Consider the following 24,402-nt stretch of genomic DNA (forward strand, 5'->3'; position numbering starts at 1 on the left):
CGCTAGTTCAGCTAGAAAGTTTCACATCTTATTTATAATTTTACTAGGGAGTATGACAGGGTTGGAGATATATTCCATTTTTTAGTTGTGAATGTGTTTTCACTTTCAAGTTTCCTTAGAATAGTCTAACAATCAAAAGTGAATGAGAAAAGTCTCATGAAGACTGTACCTGCCAGTGATTTTTTTTTTAACCTAGCCATTATAATGACTACAGCTTACATTAATAATGTCTGACGCTGGTCTAAGTGCTATGCAAGTAATTAATTCATTTAAACTCACACCCATCCTGTGAGGTAAGTACTATGACTGTGCCAGTTTTTAAGACAAGAGAACTAAGGCACAGGGAAGCTAGAGAGCTTTCCCAAGGTCACACTGCTTAGAGCACTCAGGCTGTAAGCCTACACATTAATGTCAAGTACCACTGCTTCCCAATGAGTGAGAGACGCAAGGTGCCCTGGGGGCAGTAGGGCTCCCAGGGAAAGGGGTCACATAGCCACAAAGGAATGGAAGATTAGATGTAATGCCAGGAACTTTTCCCAGTCTACCAGCACGCCAAGGATAATAGAGCAGAAAGATGGAAAGAACTTGCATCTGTGGCATTGCTAGTGATCCATGTATCTCATTTCACCAATTTTAAGATGCGCATCTTTTGTATACTAACTTTTCTAAAATAAAAGATGCATGTCATGATCAGAAGCACATCAGAGTTTAACTGGCAGTTATGTTTTTGAGTGGCACATACAATCACAGTGAATTTTTCAGTCTATGGTAACTTAGGTATTATACCTTAGATGTAATGAAATACTTGTAATTAGTCTTTCAGACTCTGGACTTTGTGTCATGGAAATGATCCATATTCCTTACTGTTGAAACTGGTTTGGGGTGTGTGTGTGTGGTTTTGTTTGTTTGTTTGTTGTGGGTCTGCTTTTTTTTTTTTTTTTTTTTTTCGTATTTATGGACTACAACATCAGTCTAGATAAACTCACCATCCCATAGAACTAAGTCACTGGTGCTGGGTCACCTAACCACATGAAAGTGGGTGAGGACATGAATGCAGTGGCCAGTTTCTGAAAATTTCACCCAAGTACAAGGCTATGGACGACCCCATCAGCTATCCTTAGCTCAACTCTGCAAAGAGTTAGTTTTGAATCATTTAACTTCCACCCCTATCTTCCTTCCATTTCCCCTTCCTTTTTAAACTTAAATATAAGAAAAATGCACACTTAGAGTGTGCATTCTCTTTCACTCTACAAAACGTACCTTAACAATTTAAAAGAATAGAAATCAGACACACTAAACTCTACACCACAATGAAAATTAACCAGAAATTAGTAACAGCTAGAAAACCCGAAAATACTTAAAATGAAAGAAAATATTGTCAATGATAATAAACTGATGATACAAAAATTTAATTTTTTAAAAATGTGACTGCAGTTCATCTAAACAAAGCAAAATGACAGAAGTATCACTGTGAAGTAAACCTAGCTTTAACCCATTCCCTGAGCCACGGTTGATGGCAGCCCACGCTGCCACATGGCCACCATGTCGACCTCCATGCCTCCAGCATCCTGGTACCAAGAGCCTCAACTATCCTGTACCCTTAAATCCTACGTTCCAAAGATTCTCCACCCACCCCCATCCACAATCTGAGTTCTTTTCTTCCATTAGCCTGGCTCAGAGTCTCTACTCTACTCCAAAAATCCTGTGGGTTTAAGTGTAAGCCTTTTAAAGGTAAAAACAAAATCTTACGTTTCTTCACTCTTCTCACAATTCCTAGCATGCTGCTGGACATCAGCAGGGTGACTGTTCTATTATATAAGAATAAAAGTAGTAGAATAAAGAAGCAATAGTCTGGGCTGGGGATATAGCTTAGTTGGTAGAATGCTTGCTTTGCAAGCATAAGGTCCTGGGTTCTAATCCAGAGCACCGCAAAAAAAAAAGAAGCAATAGTCTTTGGCTAATGAACAAAAACACTTAGCACAATATTTGGCACACAAAACATCCTGTCCATAGGATCTCTGTCATGATGATGCTGATGCTGATGCTGACGATATCTTTAGAAGCAGTAGTAGCTTCCAGACCTGGACCCCAAATACTACAACAGCTGCAAGGAGAAAGAGGCAGCTGATGGAAACAAAGTTGAGGACCCTGGTTTCAAGTGTTACCACCAGCAATCCATCTTATCACAGATCCAGTTTTCCTCCTGCTTACTACCACCAATCTCCCAAAGCAAAGTGCTCCCTACCAAACATATACCCCTTCCCTCAAGGCCTGAAACGGTTAAAATCTGTAAGAATGAACCACAGTAAAGAGTAGTCTTGTAGACTTTTTTCCATGGGAAGTTAATCAATAATAAGATGACTCTATTGAAGCTGAGAATGTATAGAGAAGTGATCTGAAAGTCATATTTACATCTTCATAAGAAAGACTGCTTCTTCTTCCACCAGGGTAACCTTTCCCCCAGTTTGTATAATGAACTCCTCGCCCATCCGTCCAAAGGAACGTGTGCTCTGAATTGACATCGTTCAGCCCAGTCCAGGCATTGAAAGTGGAGTCCTTCATAAGATAGGTAAGAAATGCTAAAAGAAAGTTTCACAAAATCATTTTAAAACTCAAAATATGGAAAATATTTTTAATATGTTCATTTTGAAATACAGAGCATGTAAAAAAAATTCAGAGCATGTGATTCAAGTCTTTATTATTATTTAAAAGCACTTACGGTGAAAACAAACACATACCTTAGTATCATGTTAGCCACTGAGCTCTGGACTTTGAAAAGTTTCCTACCATAAAAGACTAGGTTTTATCTAGGCTACTGGACACAGTTGTGCAAGCTGCACCCTGCACAAAGCACCAGGGTGAGAGACACAAAGGAGGCTGAAGTTCATCCCATGCCCCACTCTCCATGTTATACACCCTGATCTGGGTTGTGGTTCCCTACCATCCAGAAGAAAGAGGTACATTTTTTTTAATTCATAAGAAGTCATCCTATGAATTAGCAGCTCTCCTTATTATGAAAATAAAACACTCCAATTATAACTACTATAGAAGAGAAGGCTCTTAACTCAGAACACTTCCAAAAATTGAAACAAGGAGCATTAGTTTCTCAAACTAGCTGTATCTCAGATTACTGAAGCAAAAGAGCTACCCAGGTGGGATTCCTTCTGGATGGCCAACTCCTAGGGGTCACTGGTACTGAGTGTTCCTGGATCCAGTGCACATATGATGCTGAAGTGTTCACATCATTGGGTAAAGAGATCTGGAGAAATTCAGATCATGTAGAACAATATGGCATCTTGTTCCTTTATCGGTTCTGTGGCGGAGAGGACAGTGGCAAATACCCAGGATCTACAAAAGGTTTCAATGTACATGTGCCACATTCCCTTTCTTTAGCCCATCCCCATTCCACTGTGCCTTCTACTGCCAGCAACTGTGCCTAAACCTTTGGTTTCTAGGTGGATGAGTGCCTGCTTAAAAGAACAGCATTCTGTGAACATTTATGCTTAATCATGTCTCCTGAATGTAAATTGGAATGAAATAACTAAGTTCTTGGGGTTTCTAACAGAAAATGCACTTGAAGTCTACAGAGGTGCATTGGTCTGTTTACTGATGAACCAGTAATTCCAAGAATCGGCCATTGTCATATGCTAACTCTTTGCAGAGTGGTAGAGCAGTAATCAGCTCACCCAGAGACTTACATTTTTTTCTCCATTAACTAAAGGTAAAAAAGCAATAACAAAAAAAAGACTTCTTCCAACATGTTTCAGAGAAATAAGAGCATGGGTAGATATTTACTTTGGTTTTATTTTGCTTCATGAGTAAGATCCTAACTTTTGCCTATTCCCAACTTGACATGAAATGTGGAAAAGTTCCACCTGCCAATATTCAGCACTGACTTTTTTCACTGCCAACAACCACAATAAGAATTCAACAATGTGTGCCTGTTTTGCCAGGAATAATGTTATTTTATCTGAAAATTGTTTCCTTCTGTACATCTCTATTACCCAGGTTCTAATTTTGCTATGCCAGGAATCAGTACTTTGTGGTTAAGAGAGGAAATCAATTATTGTGTTTCTCTGCTGGGTAGCTAAGCCCAAAATATGGAGGCCAGTTAGAGAAATGTGAATGTAATATTCTTGTAATGTGTGCTGTGGTTTGACCCTTTGCTTTGGGTGTCTGGCAAGTTGTTGAACTTGTCAGAGGTTCTCAGTGAACGCTTAGTTGGTCTGTTGTACAATTTGTTCTAGAAAAGCACATGACAGCATTTATACAATAAACACAAGGAAAGCACCCCACAGGTTTCTAGTTCCTTCTTTCTTATACGTTTGAAAATATGTCATTTTTGGTAGTCAGTGATTTTGGAAGTCAAAGAATCTCAGAACAAAGAAAATGTAGAGAATATCCAGTTCACATTTTTTTCCTACAACATTCTCATTAATTTATACATACAACAAACATCTAATGAACCTCTTTGCTACAGTAAGTGTGACTCTATCAAGTGTCCACCTGAGTGTCCCCCAATTTAAGTCTTTGTGTCCTTTGGAAACCTCAGCTCCCTCACTAAGCATCTGATCTGATCAGGTCTTGATATTGGAATGGCCTCTTCATTTTGAGTCCAAATCTATAGCCCTGTAACTGCCACTCACTGGTCCTAGATCTTTCTTTGGGGGCTGCTCAGGATAATCCTTCAAACTGTTGAACCTTAGGGTCTTTGATTCATGACTCACTTGCAGTGGTTCCCAACCTCTTTATCATTAGACTGAATCTCCTGCAGTTGGTCAACATCCTCCTTAAAAAGTGAAAATCACAAATCTAACCTAATACCTATCTTAGCAAAGTCTGCCCCCAAAAGACCACACAAAGTGGTCAAGCAATTCTTTGGCAACAGTAGAATGAATTTCACCATCTGCTATAGGGACATGGCAATATCTCTCCTTTGATGCTCTTCATCACTCTGGTTCATCCTTACATTTGATAAAAAAATTTTTTTCTATATTTGTTCGAAGTTCACATTTATCAGTTTGATTGTATTATAAGTTATAGGATCATGTGACTAGAAGAGAAGTAAATGGGAAATCAGCAATGTTTCCTTTTAGTCTTGGAACCACTCTTCTCTGGATCTTTGGGAAACAAACTGAAATCCAAACTTCACTTTTACCAGTGAAGTTCCCTGACTCAAGTCTCTCTGAACACCATTTCCTCACTCTCCAAATAGGATAATAATTCCTGCTTCATGGAGTGGCTATGAAAATAGAAAAATATTCTATGTCAGAAGTCTACCATGACGCCTGCAACTGAATAAAATCATTCTAAATAAGTGTTGCTGTTGTTGTTGTTGTTTCCCCTTACTGGTTTCTACTCTGAAAAACCAAAAAGATACAATCAGCAATCCTACCATCCATGAGCAAACTTACATATTTAAATTCATCAATGACTGGGAAATGGTCTGCTTACCTTGCTCTTTTTCATTGCGTATGGATACCAAATTTCCTTTAAATCCTATGCAAGCTTTCCGTGCCTCTTGCCAATTTTTTCTTTCTTCTTCAGCAAATCCAAAGATTTTGAAACACTGAGATGGAAGGAGAAAAACTTAGGTTAATTAAAGATAATAAAGTTTGCTCTGTGGAAATCAAAATTATTTTGGCTGGGGTTGTAGCTCGGTGGTAGAGCACTGGCTTACACCTGTAGGACACTGAGTTTCATCCTCAGCACTACATAAAAATAAACATATAAAAATAAAGTTATTGTGTCCATCTACAACTAAAAAATTATATATATATATATACATATATATGCATATATATAAAAACAGAGCTAAATACAAATTTTCTTAATAACCAAATAGGGATTGAAAAAAATGTTAACTTTTGACTTACAAAGTTTTACTCTCCCTTGAGATAAAAGATACAATGATTTGGATACCTCAAGCATGTTCTCACTTTCTATTGAGAATTTGTCATAGGAACCTCCACTTATACTTGCCAAAACTTTCCTAAAGTGCTGAGTAGGCAAAAGCTAACTTTGAGCAGAGAGATTTGCAATGTCATGCTCCAGACTTGTCAATACCAGGACTGCAAATAATTCTCCTAGTACCTTGTTATTGTACAAACTCCAACCTTCTTTACAGCCGCCTGGGCTCGGGGGTGTAGTAGGCATAACAGTGGCATTGATGCTGCTGTTGTGTCTTTGGCAAATGAAGGCATTTGGATAGCCACAGTTAATGTCATTCCAAAACCCTGGCAAAGAGCAAAGTAGTTAAATTAGTCTTACATGTTTATGTTTAAAAACACTTACTCTACTTTAGAAGTGTGTTTATATTATATAAGGATTCTCAAAAATGGCCTAGAATAGGGCTGGGGAGATAGCTCAGTTGGTAGAGTGCTTGCCTTGCAAGCACAAGGCCCTGGGTTTGAACCCCAGCACTGCAAAAAAAAAAAGGTCTAGAATATAATCAAGTGGTTTTTGTACCAGTGACTAGAAGAATCCATGCACTATCCCTTTTGTTATGTCCTTAGACCAATAATAACTCAGCTTTATAGAGAGATTTCTATGAACCAAGCATGTGCTTGGTGTTGCAGATACATTAACTAATTAATAATCACTAATAATAATAATCTAACAATATCTAAGCATCTGTACAGTTTTAGATGCATTATCTCATTTAATCTTCACAAAATCAGATTATATCATTATTCCCATTTTAGAGCAATAATATGGAGCTAGAAAAAGAGATAAAGGTGATAGATAAACATTCTGGATATTGACCACATGTAGGATCATGAAAAAAAATTTAATTTGGGAAGAAATGAGAAGATTGACTATCATTTATTAGTTTAATGGTAAGCATCCTTACACATTTCTCCTTATAAATTGATAGCCATGCCATTAAGATTAGAAATCTCCTTTTCTTGCCTGACTTAAGTGCACACTTGCTACTTTTAGCCTAAGGATGTAGGAAATGACACATAACACCACAAAACAAACTCCAGAAGATTTTTGTGTTGTCACCTGAATTTGTATACATGGTTACACAGTTTTCATCCTCATTTGCAAAATTGGGTTCACCTGTGGCCCAAGCTACGTAATCCACTTTACTTCCATCCATCCAACTGGAAAAGAAAATTCAAGCATTTTGCAACAATTCATTCAGTAATAGTGGGCTACAACCTAGAGATGGGAAAGGGCAAGTCAATCAAGGGTAGGGAGCACAGGATGCTAAGCAAACAGAAGAAGGAACCAAAAGAGACTGGCAGGAAAATCCCAAATGCCCAGGCACTTGGTTGTCCCTTAGCACCATGCCCCTCTGTAGCAACCCTCATGTCTCTGGGTCAAATTCACAAACAATATAAAATTGGATTTAATCTGGCAAAATATCAACTATCTTTGTTTTAGGATATCATCAGTTATTAGTAAATCATCCACTAAAATGTATTATACAGATATGAATAATGGATACTGGTCAGTCTATCTTCTTTCCCTTCCCTGGAAGAAGCTACCTTTAGACCTGAAGTAGGAGAAGAAATGAAGATCCCAATTACTCCGGAAATTGACCAGAAGCAGAAATCCCTCCACAGTAGTATTCAGGTATGATTCCCACATCACCCATAGAGAGGCAGAGAATACAGAATTTCTCATGGGGTTCATTCTTTCAATATTATGTTTCACTCTGGTTATTTGTAAGGTAGGTGGGTCAATGCCTGTTTTCCTAAATTATAGAAACCCAAAGATTGTGAGAGCTGGAAGGAAAAGAGATCATCAGATCCTGCCTTCTCATTTTAGAGATGATAAAATAGGTCCTTTAAAAATAAAGGGCTTGAAGTAAAGACTCTTGCTCAAATAAGTTAATAAATGTCACAGGGAACATATGTGGCTACAATATCTATGCATAAGCCAGGAGGCCATATCTGTGCTTCAAATTCAGAACATACATTTTAATAAATAAGGAAAGAAATCCCAAAATAGTACTAATTTCTTCCCTCCTGCACAGTTTTTCTTGTTTCTATCCAACAAAAAGCAGAACAATCATTTTTTTGAAAGGAAAGTACTTTGAGCAGTTGAGACGTACTCAAAACCCTACAGCTAGGCAGTTCGTAGGAACCAGCAGTCAGAAAAGGATCCTGTGGGTCTAGGAACTATTAGTCCAATGGGACCATGATTTTTAAAATAAATTGAGCATTAATATCTATCTAATTTCCTAGTCGATGATTTACTGATGGCTGAAACAAAGACTGGTGGCATTTGCAGATTAAATTCAATTTTGAGTTGTTTGAGAATTATTAATGTTAAAAATATTTAACAGGATCAATTATAATTCTTTTTTACTTTCTTAAGGAAGACTTCAGAACAAAAAATACTATATAACGCTTTAAAAAGCATTCAGCAAAGCATTCAGCAAAATGCAAAATAACTCAAAGATATTTATCAGATTACTATCCTAAGCAAAGTTGTTGTAGCTTGATTTTACTTACGTAAACTTCTTATCCAAGCTAATCAATAAACCAATAAAATATGGTGTCTGTGCACCATTCCTGTTAACCTGGAAGATGAAATTTTACATAAAATTCAATTCACAACCACATAATAATCAAGTTCTTAAATAAAATCTACATATTAACAAGTCTATATGGAATCTTTTCTAAGGTTCATGAAGAAATGTTTTATGTTCTTCATAGTAATAGAAAAAGATATACACACAATGTATCAACCCACATTTATAAAGGAAATTTCTTAAGTCATTCTCCATAATATCAAATGCCCATAGTAGGTGTTGAAAACACCCTTTAAAACAAAGTAGCTAGAAGAGATTATGCATCAAAGCAAATACTTTTATATATATATGCATATATATGGATTTATATACATTGTATATATTTAATGCATATTACTTATATTTTATATATGGATTTAATACATAATATATAATATAAATATATATAATATTGCATAAATAATGCAGTCAGATTACATACTCATACTGATGTAATCAAATGAATTTTTTTTCTTTCAGTATGGATCAACTTATTTTTTGCTATTCTCCCTCTTACTTCCTTTCTTGGAAACAATTAGGGATGCCATGAATATTTTTAAATCAGAAAGATCCTGAGTCAAGCACTCTTAGGAGAAAATAAACTATACCTTCAGCAATGCCTGACAATTTGGGGACATCCAAGAAAGATTTTTTTACATGAATAATCAAGCTGTACTACTTGTTAACCAGAGATTTGATCCAAATAAGATTTCTGAAAAATTATTAACCAACATATATGACATAAAAAGGGTCCAGGAGTGATATATAACAATTTGTTAAGACTTAATATCTTTGAAAAATCAAATTAATGAATTCAAAGCCATCAAGTATGAATTCTCATAAAGTCCAAACTAAAAAACGCTTCTGGATTCTGCAATTCTGCATTGAATATTCAAACTATAAGGTAAAACATCCGTCAAGGCCCATAAGGGAGGGAGCTTCCATTATAGCCACCCGAACTTAGGACCTGCAACTTTAGCAGTTTGAAATTCTATCGTGGAGCGCCAAGGGTAGACATTATTTGTGTTTATGACAAGTCGCTGTTTCTTAAATTAATCATGTTCTTACATATTTCCATAGGAACTTCTTTTCACTTTCACTTTTAATAGAAACAAGATCACCAAAATTCCTCTTGCAGAATGCTCGGGCATTGTCCATGGTTTCCTTCTCTTTGCTAAAATAATACTGGTAGTCTTTGTAAATAACCCATCCATCCTCAGTGACTGGTGGATCTGAAAAAATGGTGAGAAAAGGTAATGAATTTTACTTGAAGACTCTATAACTTTGAGATCCCAGAATAAGCAGAATTTCTATATCAAATACAGACTGTATTGCTTAAGGCCAAATGTTCACCTCTCACCAACCCTACAAAAACTAGGTAGTTTCTCTCCCTAAATTCCATTTGTCATTAGAGGGTAAAAGAACACCCAGTGTGATCATAGGATAGCATAGCTGGAAGCAATTATGTAAGTGCACCACGGTGTTCTAGGTCCAGGAAAGTGAGCTATGAGAAGTCAGATTTTATCCCAATCTAAGAAATAACTTTTTATAGATGATCTTAGGTACATCAGGGTAGAATTGGAAAACCAAGGAATTCATATACCAAGAAAACTTCTAAGACTTCTTCCAAATAATGGACTTTTGTGGTTCTATGCTATAGGAGACTGAGCAAAGTCCCACAAAAATACTCAGGTCTTAATTCCTGAAATCTGTGGATGCTATCTTATAAGGAAAAAAATTGTAATTGTGATTAAATTAAGTATTTTTTGAAGGCGAGATCTTCTGGGCAGACCCTCAATGTAACACAAGCCCCCTTATAGAGAAATGGAGAGGGAGATTTGACTATGTAAGGGTAATATGATAACTGAAGCAATATCCTGCAATGCTGGTTTCAAGGAAAAAGGGACTGGATGCAAAGGAAGCAGCTCTAAAAGCTGGTAAAAGCAAGGAATCAGACTCTCCCTTAGTGCCTCTGAAGGGAGTATGATTTTGGCCCATTAAGGCCAATTTCTTCCAGAACCATAAGAGAATAAGCATGTGTTATGTAGTGTGGTGCTAGGGATTGAGCCTAGGGCCTTGGGCATGCGAGGCAAGCACTCTACCAACTGAGCTATATCGCCAGCCTAAGTCTGTTGTTTTGAGCCACCAAATTTGAAGTGATCTGTTGCAGTAGTCATTGGCTACATGCTAAAGAAGAGGAAATCTGGGCCCTTTGGTTCATAAACCCATGGGAAGCTATTCTAACAGGTCTTAGGTTTGTGCATATGAACTTCTTTCTAGAAAAGAAAATCCAACCCTGCATGAGAGTCTCAAAGATACAAAGAACCTGCTCTCCACCCTCCTTGGATAATTTTTTTCATTGATAAAGGGTAAAGGTGCGGGGAAAGACTACCAATACAGAAATTGGAAAATATAGAAACACCTACTGTCTTGAGGAGCCGGTGTTGGCTCTGGTTTTAAGGTTTTTCCTGTAAAACAAGAGGAAAAAATAGATATAAAAAGTGCTTGAACTTCTGTGATCACAGGTCCTTCTATTTCCATGGGTCAATAGTGCTAAAATCTTTATTGTTCTCCCCCTACCCCCTCCACTGCCCAACTCACTTATGTTGAGAGGATGAAAATGAAGGAAAAAGAATTATTAATTAAAATTTAAATAAATTAGGTACAATAATGGTCACCAGAAATTGGAAGATAGTTTCTAGGCACATGTGGTAACTTAAAGGAAAGAAAAGAGCACAAGTTTTAAAATCAGGAAGGCCAGCTTCAAATATAAGCCTAGATTTAATGTGTTTATTTTGTTAACTGCTAAAAGGGATTAACGGTATGTGTAAATAGATGGGGTAAAATATGTGAGTTATTGGTATGCAGTAGGTACTCAATAGATATTAGGTTTCCAGTGAGATACCTTATAGTTAGCTGTGAAATCACTTAAAATTTCATTATTCAATTGTGAACTATTTATGTATAAAATATGAATATATTTTCTCAAAGAATCTTATTAAATATGCTTTATTAAAATTTAAATTAATTATTTTTCTTTCTGAGGAGTTAATAATGTATCTGAATTTTCTTGGAATCTGATAAAAGGACTCAGGTTACCCACCTTTTGGGTTAATGTATTTAACATCTAGAACAGTAGAACAGAGTTGTTTTACTAATAATACAAAAAGGATACTAGTCATTGGCATCCAGGACACCTTTTTAGAAACATGGTCCCTGGTTCATCTGTTCCAAAACTTTGAAAGCACTGTCTAAGCAGAAGGAATAAGGAAGCTAAGCAGCCAGGGAGCAGGGGCATTGAGGTGCCCTAGCGGCTGAGTGGGGCAGCTGCCATGATTTCCCAACAGCAGAGGGCGATGTGGTTCCATTTATCTATTAAACAAAGGAAGCTGATGTAGATATTTAGTTCAAGGGTATGTTTGCGTGTTTGTTGTGTGTTTATCTTAACATCAGAACCTGGATCTCTGACCTCAGTGTTTGACTTGGATGTGTGGAACTTTCTGAGTCACCTTATAACATGGTTGGTCTAATGGCATCAGGGACTTCCAAATGGTGCTTGAACTTAATGTCAAATATTGAGGTGAGAAATCAACACTTAAACTATGCAGACCTGGAACAGCTTTAACCTATTTGATGACTGGTGTCAAAGGTTAGAGGTGAAAACCAAAAAAGAAATTTCATTGCGCTTTTATTACTCTGCTTCACAGTGCAGGTCACCCACCCACTCCTGCTACTGTAGAACTGGGCCAAAATCAGAGCTGCTTATGGGAACAGTTTTGGAGGATGTGACTCTTGTCCTGGACTTTTGATCTTGTGTTCCTTTGGAACATTTATCTGTGCATGATGACTTCATTCTTATCCTGTGAAGTGACAGTCCCTGACAGTTCCTTTATTCTGTAGTTTGTTTGGTTCCACTAATATAGAGAGGACTCAGGGGTGTCAGAAGATTCGTGGTCCAATCTCAGAGAAAGGGAAGGGCAGTTGATCATACCTTTTTGTATTTGGCAGATCCAGTTGTTAAGATGTTCACAGTTAATATCATTCCAGGACATACCAGGCTCACCCTTCAACTCACCACAGTACTCAACATTTTGATAATTATTAGGTTCTCCATAAGCCCAGTTTTCATATGAAACCTGTATTAGAAACATTACATTCGATCTTAGCCCAAAGACCAAGAAGCAGTGCTATATTAGAAACAAGATTGCAACTATTAACGATCTGTGTCAGGTCAGTGTCAATCATCTGTCCAAATAGAACAAAGAAATGTTTGCATTTGTCATCCACTTATTTATTTTTTCACCAGAGCTTTGACTTGAAAGCAGTTTATGAACATGAATGAGAAAGAAATAGCTTTTATTACATGGAAACTTTTGAAGTTGACTAAAGTAGGAAATTGATTATTATGACATTTTCTTTGCTCTCTTTAAATAGAATGGATCCAAGGGCCACAAGAGTGGAATTTATACATAGGAAAAACTTAGCAGAAAAGTTCCACTTCTCAGTATGGGAAGCTACTAAAACTACTCTTAAAAGATAATATTTCAGTGAGTTGTTGGAAACTTTCTGTTTATTAGATCGGTAGGAAAAAGAAATATAATTAATTCTTCTTACAAAGAAAAATACCTATAAAATGTTGCTAACAAACCTACCAAACTTTGCCAAAATGAGCAGTGGAAATCAACAGAAGTCCTACATTTAGGTACTCTACAGAGTTTTCATTGTGATCAGAGCCCACAGAATTTTGGACTGAGCACTATGATCTTTTTTCCAGAGATACGAATATAAAATCCAGATATCCATGAAGTCACCAAATAAACCATTCTAAGTACCTTGAAAAATTGCCGGTGGGTTACAAGAGGAGACAGAACTGAAGTGATACAAAATAATTTCCTGTAACAACTAAGATGGCTAAATATTGCCAGCAAGTGCCACAACATTTTATTTCCCCAATTCTGAGAATGGAGAAATCGGATAAACCCTAATGGAAAAGTAAAAAGTTGTGCCCAATTCTGCTACCTAGAAGAGGCTATATAACACTCAGTCTTGAAGAATTTTAACTACTTGCACACCAATTTTGTATAGAATGAAGATATTTTATATGAACTAGTGCAGTGAGTTTCTATTCTTTTTTTTTTTCCATCCAGTAAACCACATTATTGCTTTGGGTTATCAGGAGAACTATTTACCCAAGAGCAGGCTACAGGTCCTCAAAATGTGTTTATTTTGCATAAAATATTGTATCTAGCCATCACAATAGCCTGTCTTACTGAAAATTTTAATTAAGTCAAAGGATAACATCAAAGTAAATACATGAATGGGTAAAAATGATGTATTAAATTAAATTACTCACAGGAGAACCATCACTCCAGGTGAAACCCTCTGAAGGACTTCCATAAGTCAATCCCAACCAAAACAGTTCATGGTAGTGCCCACTACCCCTAACAAAACATAAAGAAAACATGCTATTTCAAGAAACAAGTTCAATAACCTGTAAGACTTACCAGATTTGAAATTTACCTCCAAAATATAAATTAGCAGACTAGTTAAAAGATTTAACACCTAAAATCAAGTATTGTAGAATAGATATGTGTTTTGGTACAACCTAGAAATATAACGAAAATGGCCCACTGTTTGAGAAGAAATCCTTGCAAAGCAATGAACATTGGTAATTTATTCATTCATTTGATAAATGTGTATTGAGTGTTTCCTAGTTGGTGGAGCAATTTATGACTGAATTTAAACTTCTAAAATTAAAGGAATTTGAACTAAAAGTAGATCAACCAGTGCCCATGAATTTGGGACATGAAACAGGTGTTTAAAGTAACATCATGACCCAACAATTTCAGAAATGAAGCATTTTGTCAATATCATTAACATGAAATGCAAACAGGTAAAAGAAAAGGCACTTACGTTATTAATCGCCATATTATTTGCTGCTCCTCTTTATTATTGATGCTAGCTAGTTCTCCACCCAGAGCTCGACAGAAATCTCGAGATTCAAACCATGTCTTCTTCTCATGTTTTCCTTTTGCAAACAGCTAAAAATATGATTTCAGAAACCATTTAACACTTCATAGCTTGCCAAATCAAAAGAAGTAATCATCTGCTTTTGATGAGATGTCATTTATAGAAAAGTAAAACATTGTAATATCCCCAAACAATATAATTCTCTTCATGTAAAATCAACTTATGAGTGAATGCTTGGGTAGGAAAACTTGGGGGGTGATATTTTTGAGAAAACCTTAGAAAATAAAAGCATTTTATTAGATAAAATTATTTCATTAGATTAGAATCATAGAAGCATATGAATTATGTACATAGCTCATTGTGGAGGAAAGAGGTGATTTGGTTAAAAGTGAAAAGAGGACTAGAGATGCAAAAAAAAAATAAATTTTTGGTGCAGAAAAAAGCAAACATATAAGGAAAGCCTTAAGGAAAATGACCTCCCTAAAATTGTGCTCTAGCTGGTTATTCTGTTTAGCTTCAATGGTGAATAACCTCACAATCTTCCAACACGTGGTTGATAGTGTCCTTCAAAACTACCTTGTCTTATTTCCTCCAGCTTGCACATTTTAATAACTAGTGGAGCACAAAGCAAAGACGGACACTCATCTGGCAGAAATCAGTTACAAGGTAAACTTCATTTAGTGACTTTCATAATTTAGGGACTATTTCCTATTCTCCAGGGGACTGCAAATAGAAACTATGAAATGGAATCCACAGTGACCTTCCGGGATGGATCTACCAGTATGTAACAGAACAGGAGTTCATCGTAGCCACTGACTTGTATAATTTTCATTCATTGTTCATGAACATCACCTGGCAGGCTATGGGAAAAGGGATTTGCTTTTAATGGACTCTGGATGCCTAGGTTGTCATCAAGAAATGTGAGAAAACCTTCACCTTGACCTGAATTTGACTTGAGCAAGTTTTCACATCAGTAGCTTCCAAGACTTCCAAGTCTCCAGTGAGCACTTTCCCTGAGGTAGACTCCAATACCAGATTTTATTTTCTTAAATAAATTTACTATTAGCTGAAAATGATCAGTTCCCACATGTTAATACTTACAAAGGTGGTCTATGTATTTCCAAATAACTACTAACTCCAACCCTGTCTAAAACTTCATCATTTCTCATAAAGCAAGTATACTGATCTGTTGAACAGCGATCTGAATATTGTTTAGTGGAATTCCTAGTTCGCTTCCCAGCTCTGGATAATTCTGTTGCTTATCTTAAAAAAAAAAAAAAAAATCTGCAACAAATCTCCACAGCCTACCACCCTCAGGCAAAGGGCTCTATATGCAAGGAACCTGGCCTTTATGTAGTGAAGCAAAATTTACAGAGATAACAATAAAATACCTAGTCAGCTTTGGGTTAGTCCTCAAATAATCCAGTCTCTTCTCTCTTGGCTCAATATATTCCCTTCTATATAAAATAACTTTTAATCCTAACAAGTCTACCTGGATTGAACAACTCATTGATCTCTATTGCTACTGAGGCAGGAAGGTAGACCATGCATACGCAGATAGGATAAGGCCCCAGAGAGGGGAAGGAGGGAATGAGGCCTAGAGAACATCCTGTCCCTGTCCTTGACGGCTTCAACCACAGTGACTCTTCCTTAACTACCCCTACCCCTACTCCTAGCAACGGCCAACTACCAAATCTCTAAAGCACTACTCTTGTGCCAACAAACCCTCACGCCATCTTTATGTAAATAAAGGCTTGAAAACTACTCTCTCTGGATTTGTTGGAAAAGACAAAATAGAATTGACTGGTCCCTCTCTGAATCCTATACCCAACCAATCACCTATAGGGACAGATCGAGACCATAAAAAGCTCTAGACAATAAATCTGTTGGCAACCCTCTCTTGGAATCTCTCCCTCTTGGAGAGCTCTGCTTACTTTCTATTGCTGTAATAAATCCTGTTACTTTGCTCTCACCCTTGTGTTCATGAATTTCATTCCTCTAATTTGCAAGATAATCCATCCATCCATGCTCCATGGTACACTACTAGTGGGAGTGACCAGCTCAACTCCCCATATTCTTTCTTCAATTAGAGACACTAGACAACTTCATTCTGAAACAGGTTTTTTTGTTTTGTTTTGTTTTGTAATGCTCAGATGGACCCCAAGGTCTCACATATGCTACGCAAGGGCTCCACCACTGAGCCATGTCTCTAGGCCTGACAGACATTCTTCATCAGTCTCGCTGAAGAGTCTTGTAAGGCATGTCATGACCATATGCCATCAAAGAGGTCATGACTGCAGGACAATAATATTAAGCAGTAGATATATTTCTGTACTTGCCTAAATGTGACTTTTTCTAGAAAGGATGTGACATATGAGAAAGAAAGAGATGGGGGAAAGGGGGATAGATCCAAATTCTTAATTCATTGAGGTTTTATTTGTTTCTGTTTTTGTTTCTATTTCTGTTTGACTGACTGTTTATTCTGGTGAACTTGACTGTATCAGGAAGAAATAGATGGTCCAACCTTGGAATGTGCAGAATAAGAGTAGATACTGGGCTGATATTTAACGGGCACTGAAAAGCCACGTGCCCCCACCCCTCCATGCCCTCGTCCTCCATTGGTATGTCCATCAGGGATGAAATCAGAAAAATGAAGTATTTTCTCTTGAATACCTCCATGGCACTATTGGAGATTAGTTTGCCAATTAAGTTAGCTGAAGCTCCAAGAGCAGGCAAAAAATGAGATGCAATAGGATAGCAGGAGGGGGAACAAAATTTCTTATCAAGATGAAAAAAATTATGAGCTCACAATAGGATCAGAAAACCTGGATGAACAGAGAAAACAGAGAGGGTATGATAATAGGAGGCGGGTGAGGAAAGACTTCCACAAGTTACATTTGTGTTGTTGGCTGTGTTTGTTGGTCTAAACAGGCCACCAGCACCCACCCAATTGATGGTCAGATTCTCTCTAGATCAATAAAATCAAAATAAAATTTCTAGGGTGTTTGCTTTTTTTTTTTCCTGCATATTTGTCTAATTCCTTAGGTGATTCTTTGGGCTGATGGATATTGCCAATTCTTTATTAGCTTAGGGACAGATGCTTACCTTGAAGCACAAGCTTGTTTTACTGGTGGTGCCCCAATCCTCCGGACACTTGGGCTCGGGAGTTGTCGTGGGCTCTGGTGGCCGAGTTACTCCTTCTGCCCAGTGCTTGCACACAAATTTTGCCTTTTCATCACATTTCAGAACATCCCATAAACCCCCTGCAAGCCCTGTTCTCATGGCAACACATCCCGCCTTTCGCCCTGCATTAAACACAGAAAGCAGAATTCAGTCCCCAGGTGCCGACCGCGGGCCTGCCATGCGCACAGCTGCCTGTTCCAGGCGGAGGGTCAGCGTGCGCGCTCAGATCTGCACGCGGGACGCGGGACAGGAGGGCGGTACGGCAGCATTTGGCCGGAACCATCTCTGGCCTTTTATTTACATGGTCTGTATCCAACTGAATTATGATTTAGTCATAGAAAGTTTTTATAACATTTTGAATTTCTAACATCTGGCAGGGCACCTCACACATAATCATACCGTGATACAACATTTTAGTGTGATCAGAAGTGCCATAATGACAAAGTAGTGGGTTAGTGCTCCTTCCTTCCTTCCTTCCTTCCTTCCTTCCTTCCTTCCTTCCTTCCTTCCCTCCCTCCCTCCCTCCCTCCCTCCCTCCCTCCTTCCTTCCTTCCTTCCTTCCTTCCTTCCTTCCTTCCTTCCTTCCTTCCTTCCTTCCTTCCTTCCTTCCCCTTTCTTCTTTAGTTCTTTAAGAACTTTTTCTCCCCTTGGGTCCTTGGTGGTCTCCCAGGGCTAAAGTGGTTTACAGACTTCAAAATGAGACACTCCTGAGGATGAAGATTTCAGGTAAGTTACTCAACCACTCTGAACTTGATTCCTCATCTTAAAACGCAAGCACAGGGCTTTGCTGACAGAGTTGTGACAAATGTCAACTTCAAGAAGTACTTAAAATAAAACGATGAATATGTTAGGGGGAAGGACGAAGAAAGGGGTCACTTATGGAGAGGGCATTAGACATATCATCAAAGAAAGTCCCTAGGGCTTAGGACAGTGAATCACAGAGAACCTTATTGACACAAACATCTGGAAAATGGGAACTGGTATGTCAAATCTCCCTGGTGGTAGTTAATTGTAACCTCTTAAGGGGACGATGGTTTCAAGATCATGCCACACCCACGCCTTGTGATGAGTTTCTCAGGACCCTCCAAAGGATACTGGTTGAGAGTTATACAAAGGGTCCCAAACCACGTAAGGGAAGAATGTGAAACTAAAGGAACCCCAAACTCAGAGAAAAAAAAAAAAAAAACAGATTCTCTATGAGCCACCTGGTTCCTATATTGTATGTAACACTCATTTCATTTCTACCTATACTCTGTGCAACTCCGTGCAAATTATTCCTTTAGGATTTTAAAAACTGGTGGCTACAGACTCCTGTGGCCACTTTGGCTCCATGGGCAGATCTCCTCTGCAACAATATACTAAGCTCAATGGTTTATAATTCTGTTTCTTCGACATGGTTATTTCCAAATATTAATTAACTAAGAGCTTTGAAATCATCCTAATTTCTTGCTGTTCCAATGAGTTAATATTTTTATGCGTGATATTTTAAAGGACATTTATGGGCTTAGATGTAATTCTCATAATTCTAAGAAGGTATATCTTTTCCAGAATATTTTCTCTTAAATACCTGATGTCCTGACACTCCAAGAGTATTCTCTGACTCCCACAATAATCCCCTCCCCTTTACAGTCCTGAGTTGAAACCTGATTACTCTGGAATACCTGAGAACTGGACCCCCAGAATTGGGTCACCATAGCATGAGGGGAACGGCCCAGCAGTTCCTGCCTGTTCTTCTCATTGCACCACTGTTCCCAGCTACAGTTTGATTTGTTTTTATTCCCCTGAAAGACATTCCTGGATTAATCTTGCAAAATCTTACTGCTGAATGAGCAAAAAGAGGCAAAGTAAAGCCAAAGAGTAAAAATGACCATTCCAACCAATTTTTTTTTAAATACACATTCAGTTCTTAACATCCTACCCAGTAACTTTAAGACTGAGCCATCATCTGATTATTTTTCATAAAGTTCAATAATTTAATAATTATACAAGAATCACGCCATTCAGATTGTGGATCTGCTTTTCTTATTAGAATCTGAGAATGCAAATTAAAATAACTCCAGGAGATTAGGGTATATTATTAGGTCATATAGTAGATACACACACTTGGACTATTGTTTTCTTTTTTAGCTTCTGACTCAGGAACATGAAATATTTTCTATAAAGGATGTTGAATATGCTGTGTTTTGTCAAATAAGATAGAATAGATAGATAATAAAATAGGCAGTTGAGGAAATGGCCCTCATAAAGACTTCTGTAAATGGAAAGGCCACTTCATGAGATTAAACTGTAAAAGCATGACAAACATTCTAGCTAACTCCTTTCTTCCCAGGCTGCTACAAGGGGAAGATGGAATAGACCTGAGTGAAGGCTACAAACTCAAGGGCGAACCAATAGCCTTGGCACTTTTCCAATACCTGATTAGCATAGATTTTGACCTATTGCATTGGTACATCTCCAATGCCTGATTAGCACAGACACTGAGCAACGCCCTTAGTTATATAAAATGCCAGTAGTTATATAAAAACTCCTAGACTAGCACACTTAAGTGACAACCACAAATGGGTCCCCTTTGAGGGAATTCTGTCTCTCTTTTTCTCACTTGAATAAATCCTACTCTTTTACACTCAGTCAAAGGGTTAAACATAATCACACATTCAAGATATTAGAATAATGAATTCCACATAAGCAGTGTTCTTCACCCCACCACTCAAGAACAATAATATTTCTCTTTATAGTTGCACCGAGAAGTTGTATATCCATTTAACAAAGGTTTAAGTTTTCAGAAAGTTCACTATTCAGAACATTTATGACCACTTAGGATTTCATAAGTGTTTTTCAAATAAACCAGTACCGAATAAACCAGCAATTTCTCTCTTCCTCTTTTTTCCCCTTAGAACAATGAAAACTCATGGAGATTTAAAAAAAGAAAAAGAAAAACAAAAAGAGAGAAATATAAACAGTTACTGAAAGCACAATAAATTTCCATATTCTACTTGGAAAGATTCAGGGAGAAGTAACCAGTTTGGTCTGATGGATTCCTAGAACGAACAGATCCCTACAAAAAGGTAGTGCACATACCTGGCATGTCTGAATTCCAGTGGGTGAACTGCACCTCCTCCTCTACTGTCCACTGAAAGGTCCCTTTGTTTTGTATATCTGAAAGTCCTATCCAAAAATATTTTTCAGGTCTCAATCCAACCAAACTAGTCAGGAATGCTTGTTCATATCTTTAAAATAAAAATTAATATTCAACTAATCTTTAGAAACATTTACATAATTTTTAAAATCTTATCAACATGAAAAGTATCTCAGTTCTATGTTTGAGCTATGATTTAGTTGGTAATGCAACCATATTGTATTATAAAATTTTGTAAAAATTTCCACTAAAGTAATGCAAGTTTTTAAAGGAAAAATGTAGAGCTGAGGTGAATAAAATCATTAAAATATACTAACATCACTTCTGTTACCCCTCCTCAAAATACAAAGGAAGGGACTATATTAATTTTTTAAAAAATTCTTTAAACAATCTTTTCACTTCTTAAGCAAGCCAAACACTCCACTCCATTCTTGATTAAGCAAGCAGAAGATGTTGCAAATGCAATAATCTCTGTGGATTTCTCCCTCAATTTCATCCTAATGTCTCAACTCTGAAACAGAAAATTGTCAAGAAATAGAAGCAAAAATCCAATCTCTACAAAGAGCCAGGGCCAGATTCATGAATTCTAACCTTTTGCCTTTGCGTCCTCATCCTGGAATTGACGTCATCGGATAACAATGCAATTTGTTTGACAAAGCAACCAAAGTTTGTCTTAATTGACGACAGTAACACAGACAGAAATCTCTCCAACAAGAGAAAGTTTTCAGAATGAACAGACAGAGAAGTAGATGACTTTAAAGAGAGCAGAGAATGAATGTGGAGAGATGTAGCAATAACAGAACATTATTTGACCATAGTCTGAATGATTTCATGCACCAAATCAGACCAACAAAAGTTCCAAATGCAACACATTTTTCTTAAATATCTGAAAACCAAATTTAACAAGTTAGTGGGCTCCTAAATATAAATGTCACTGAAGACACAGAAAAACTACTGTAAAATACAGTGAAATCTTGTACATAGTTCTTCAGTAGACCAACAAATCAACGATCAGTGCAGATCAGAACTGTCCCTGGGGTACTTAAAGATAGGCACTTTATCTCCCCCGTCAGAAGATGAAAAGTGTTCTGATTTTCAGATGTTTGCATCATGAGTGTGCAGTGATGTATTAGCATTTAACTATACATGAGAGGAAGATATGCGTTGAAATACAGTTGTTTTATAAAGACTATAAATATTATGACATTCATTTTTACCACTGAGCTATATCCCCAGTCTTCTATTTTTTATTTTGAGACAGGTTCTCACTAAGTTGCTTTGGGCCTTGCTAAGTTGCTGAGGTTGATCTCAAACTTGTGATCCTCCTGCCTCAGCCACTCGAGTCACTGGATTACAGGCATGTGCCACTGCAGCCAGTCTATGAAAAGATTTTTAATATCAACAATATCCCCTAGACTTTTTATTGAGTTGGCTTTGAAAGACCAATAAATATAATTTATTTTTATAATATTTACTAATACTCAATTATTTTTGCCTCTTGACTACAAAAAATAATATTTTTAAGTTTCTTTTAATTTTCTTGGGTGCCCAATGCAAGGCTTTACAGAGAATTAAGTGAAGAATGAATAAGTAAATTTGAAAGATGGATTGTATCTTAGAGGTTAAAAGTTATATAAAATCTTCTATATTCATTTGATTTTCTTGACTTGTAAGCCTATTAATGAAGTTAAAAAAAAAATGGAAGGATGGAAAGACTAAAAAAAATATTCTCTGTGATACTTTGAGATAGATAAATAGATAAATAAGAAATAGATAAATAGATAAATAGATAGGATTTTGTCCTCAACTCCAGGCTCAAAATTCTGATATATCTTGTTTTATAGTAAGTCATTATACTGTCTCATTCTGGAGGGGTCCTGCCCCATGCTGGGAGAGAGGGATTCTGCAGAGGAGCCAAGAGGAATGCGAACAGCAGGCCTTTCTGAGTTTCTCCAGCCAGTCCATTAGCAATCATGTCTAGCCAAGGAAGTCTCCATTAAAAGCACAGAAGGACAGGGTTCAGAGAACTTCCAGACCAGTGGACACATGGAGGTTCCTGGAGGGTAGCACAATCAGAAGGGCTTGGAAGTTCTGTGCACCTTCTCCCACACCATACCCTGTGCATCTCTTTATTTATATCCTTCACAATAAACCAGGAAATGTGTTTCCCTGAGTTCCCTGAGCTGCTCAAGCAAATTAATTGAACATAAAGAAGAGGTTGTAGGAAGTCCTACACAGCCAGTCAGAAGCACAGGTAAAACGACCTGGGACTTGTGAGTGGCGTTTGAAGGAGGTTTGGGGAGTCTTGGGACCTGAGTCCTCAACCTTGGGTTGACTCCTTCATCTCCAGGTAGATAGTGTCAGCAACTGTATTGGATTAGTGGAGACCCAGCAAGTGTCTGTTGCAGGATTATTTGCTGACTGGTGGAGAGAAATCTTTACAGATCCCAGAACTGATCTGTGTTGTGTGTCTATAAGGAGCAACTGAGTTTGATGGTCTTTCCTTCTGTATCCTCAAATTCAGTCTTTTCTGTCCTCTTTTTTTGGTGGAGGAAGTGGCAAAAATAAAAAATGGGATTTCAAGTTGACAAATTTTACTTATTTTTCCTGTTTTAAAATTTTGACATATAGTAGATCAAATAAAAGTTCACTCTAAAACCACATTCATTAGATTATTAGAAAATTGTTCTGAATATTGCTTTATAATACTAAAAGTAGCAAAATATTTTACAATAATTGCAATTAAGAATTCAAGTAAGAATATTGTTTTTAATGGTTTTACTTTTGTAAGCCATACAACAAGGTCACACATAATTCACTCTGAAATTTAGAGCATACTGATAGGCCTTACTGGAAACTTTGTATTATTTGACTATAATTTAAAAATAAAATTAAAATAGTTACATACCTGTCTTCAACGGTTGTCAAATAAGCTTTCTCATTTTTGCATGTTTGGTTGGCTTCTGCAAATGTTGAAAGTGTGTGTCCAATCAAATAGCAGTAAAAGCCATGCCTTTTCCAGCCCTATTAATGTCATCAAGCAATAGAGAAAAAAAGCATATTATCATGCATATATGTTAAAAATATTTTTTAATAATTATTCTATCATGAAACAAATTAAACAGAAGTGTCTAAAGAACACAAACCTGAAGGATTTGAAATGCAACAAAAATTATATATATATGTGAATATATATATATGTGAATATATATATATATATGAATAAACAACACAGTATTACATTGTCCCTCCCATGAGAAATTGTGAATGGTGGTCATTCTCCTCAATTCTGATGTGTCCTTCAACTATTTGTGAAATGTTCACTGAAGAAACTGAACAGAATGGCTAAGATTTCAGTTCAGAAAAGTAACTATGGATAATAATTTGAGAAATAGCAAGTCTGGCCATCTATAGGGAACAATCATCAATAGTGAAATCAAATCTATATCATCTGATCATAGAAGAGCACTTGTCCCACCTCAAGCAACACGACTTGATGTGGCTCCTCTCCCATTTGTCAAATACACAGAAATACTAGATAAACACATGGCAATAAATGAAAAACCCATAATGGAGTTTCACAGGA

The 24,402-nt window shown here is 37.0% G+C and overlaps 1 protein-coding gene across 1 annotated transcript in view; it reads right to left on the reverse strand.

The window, feature by feature from the left end:
* Positions 1–24,402, reverse strand: part of Mrc1 (mannose receptor C-type 1) — an 83,831-nt gene that overhangs the window by 17,756 nt on the left and 41,673 nt on the right. Inside the window, exons 10-22 of the mRNA XM_047521459.1 lie at positions 23,725–23,840; positions 20,759–20,907; positions 17,603–17,802; positions 14,441–14,568; positions 13,881–13,968; positions 12,519–12,663; positions 10,954–10,995; positions 9,596–9,759; positions 8,469–8,536; positions 7,009–7,109; positions 6,094–6,236; positions 5,455–5,569; positions 2,413–2,579 (exon numbers count right to left, since the gene is read on the reverse strand). Coding sequence (XP_047377415.1) covers positions 2,413–2,579; positions 5,455–5,569; positions 6,094–6,236; positions 7,009–7,109; positions 8,469–8,536; positions 9,596–9,759; positions 10,954–10,995; positions 12,519–12,663; positions 13,881–13,968; positions 14,441–14,568; positions 17,603–17,802; positions 20,759–20,907; positions 23,725–23,840 — 1,626 coding nt within the window. The remainder of the gene's footprint in view (positions 1–2,412; positions 2,580–5,454; positions 5,570–6,093; positions 6,237–7,008; positions 7,110–8,468; positions 8,537–9,595; positions 9,760–10,953; positions 10,996–12,518; positions 12,664–13,880; positions 13,969–14,440; positions 14,569–17,602; positions 17,803–20,758; positions 20,908–23,724; positions 23,841–24,402) is intronic.

This window comes from Sciurus carolinensis, chromosome 12 (genome assembly GCF_902686445.1).
Source record: "Sciurus carolinensis chromosome 12, mSciCar1.2, whole genome shotgun sequence".
Lineage (NCBI taxonomy): Eukaryota > Metazoa > Chordata > Mammalia > Rodentia > Sciuridae > Sciurus > Sciurus carolinensis.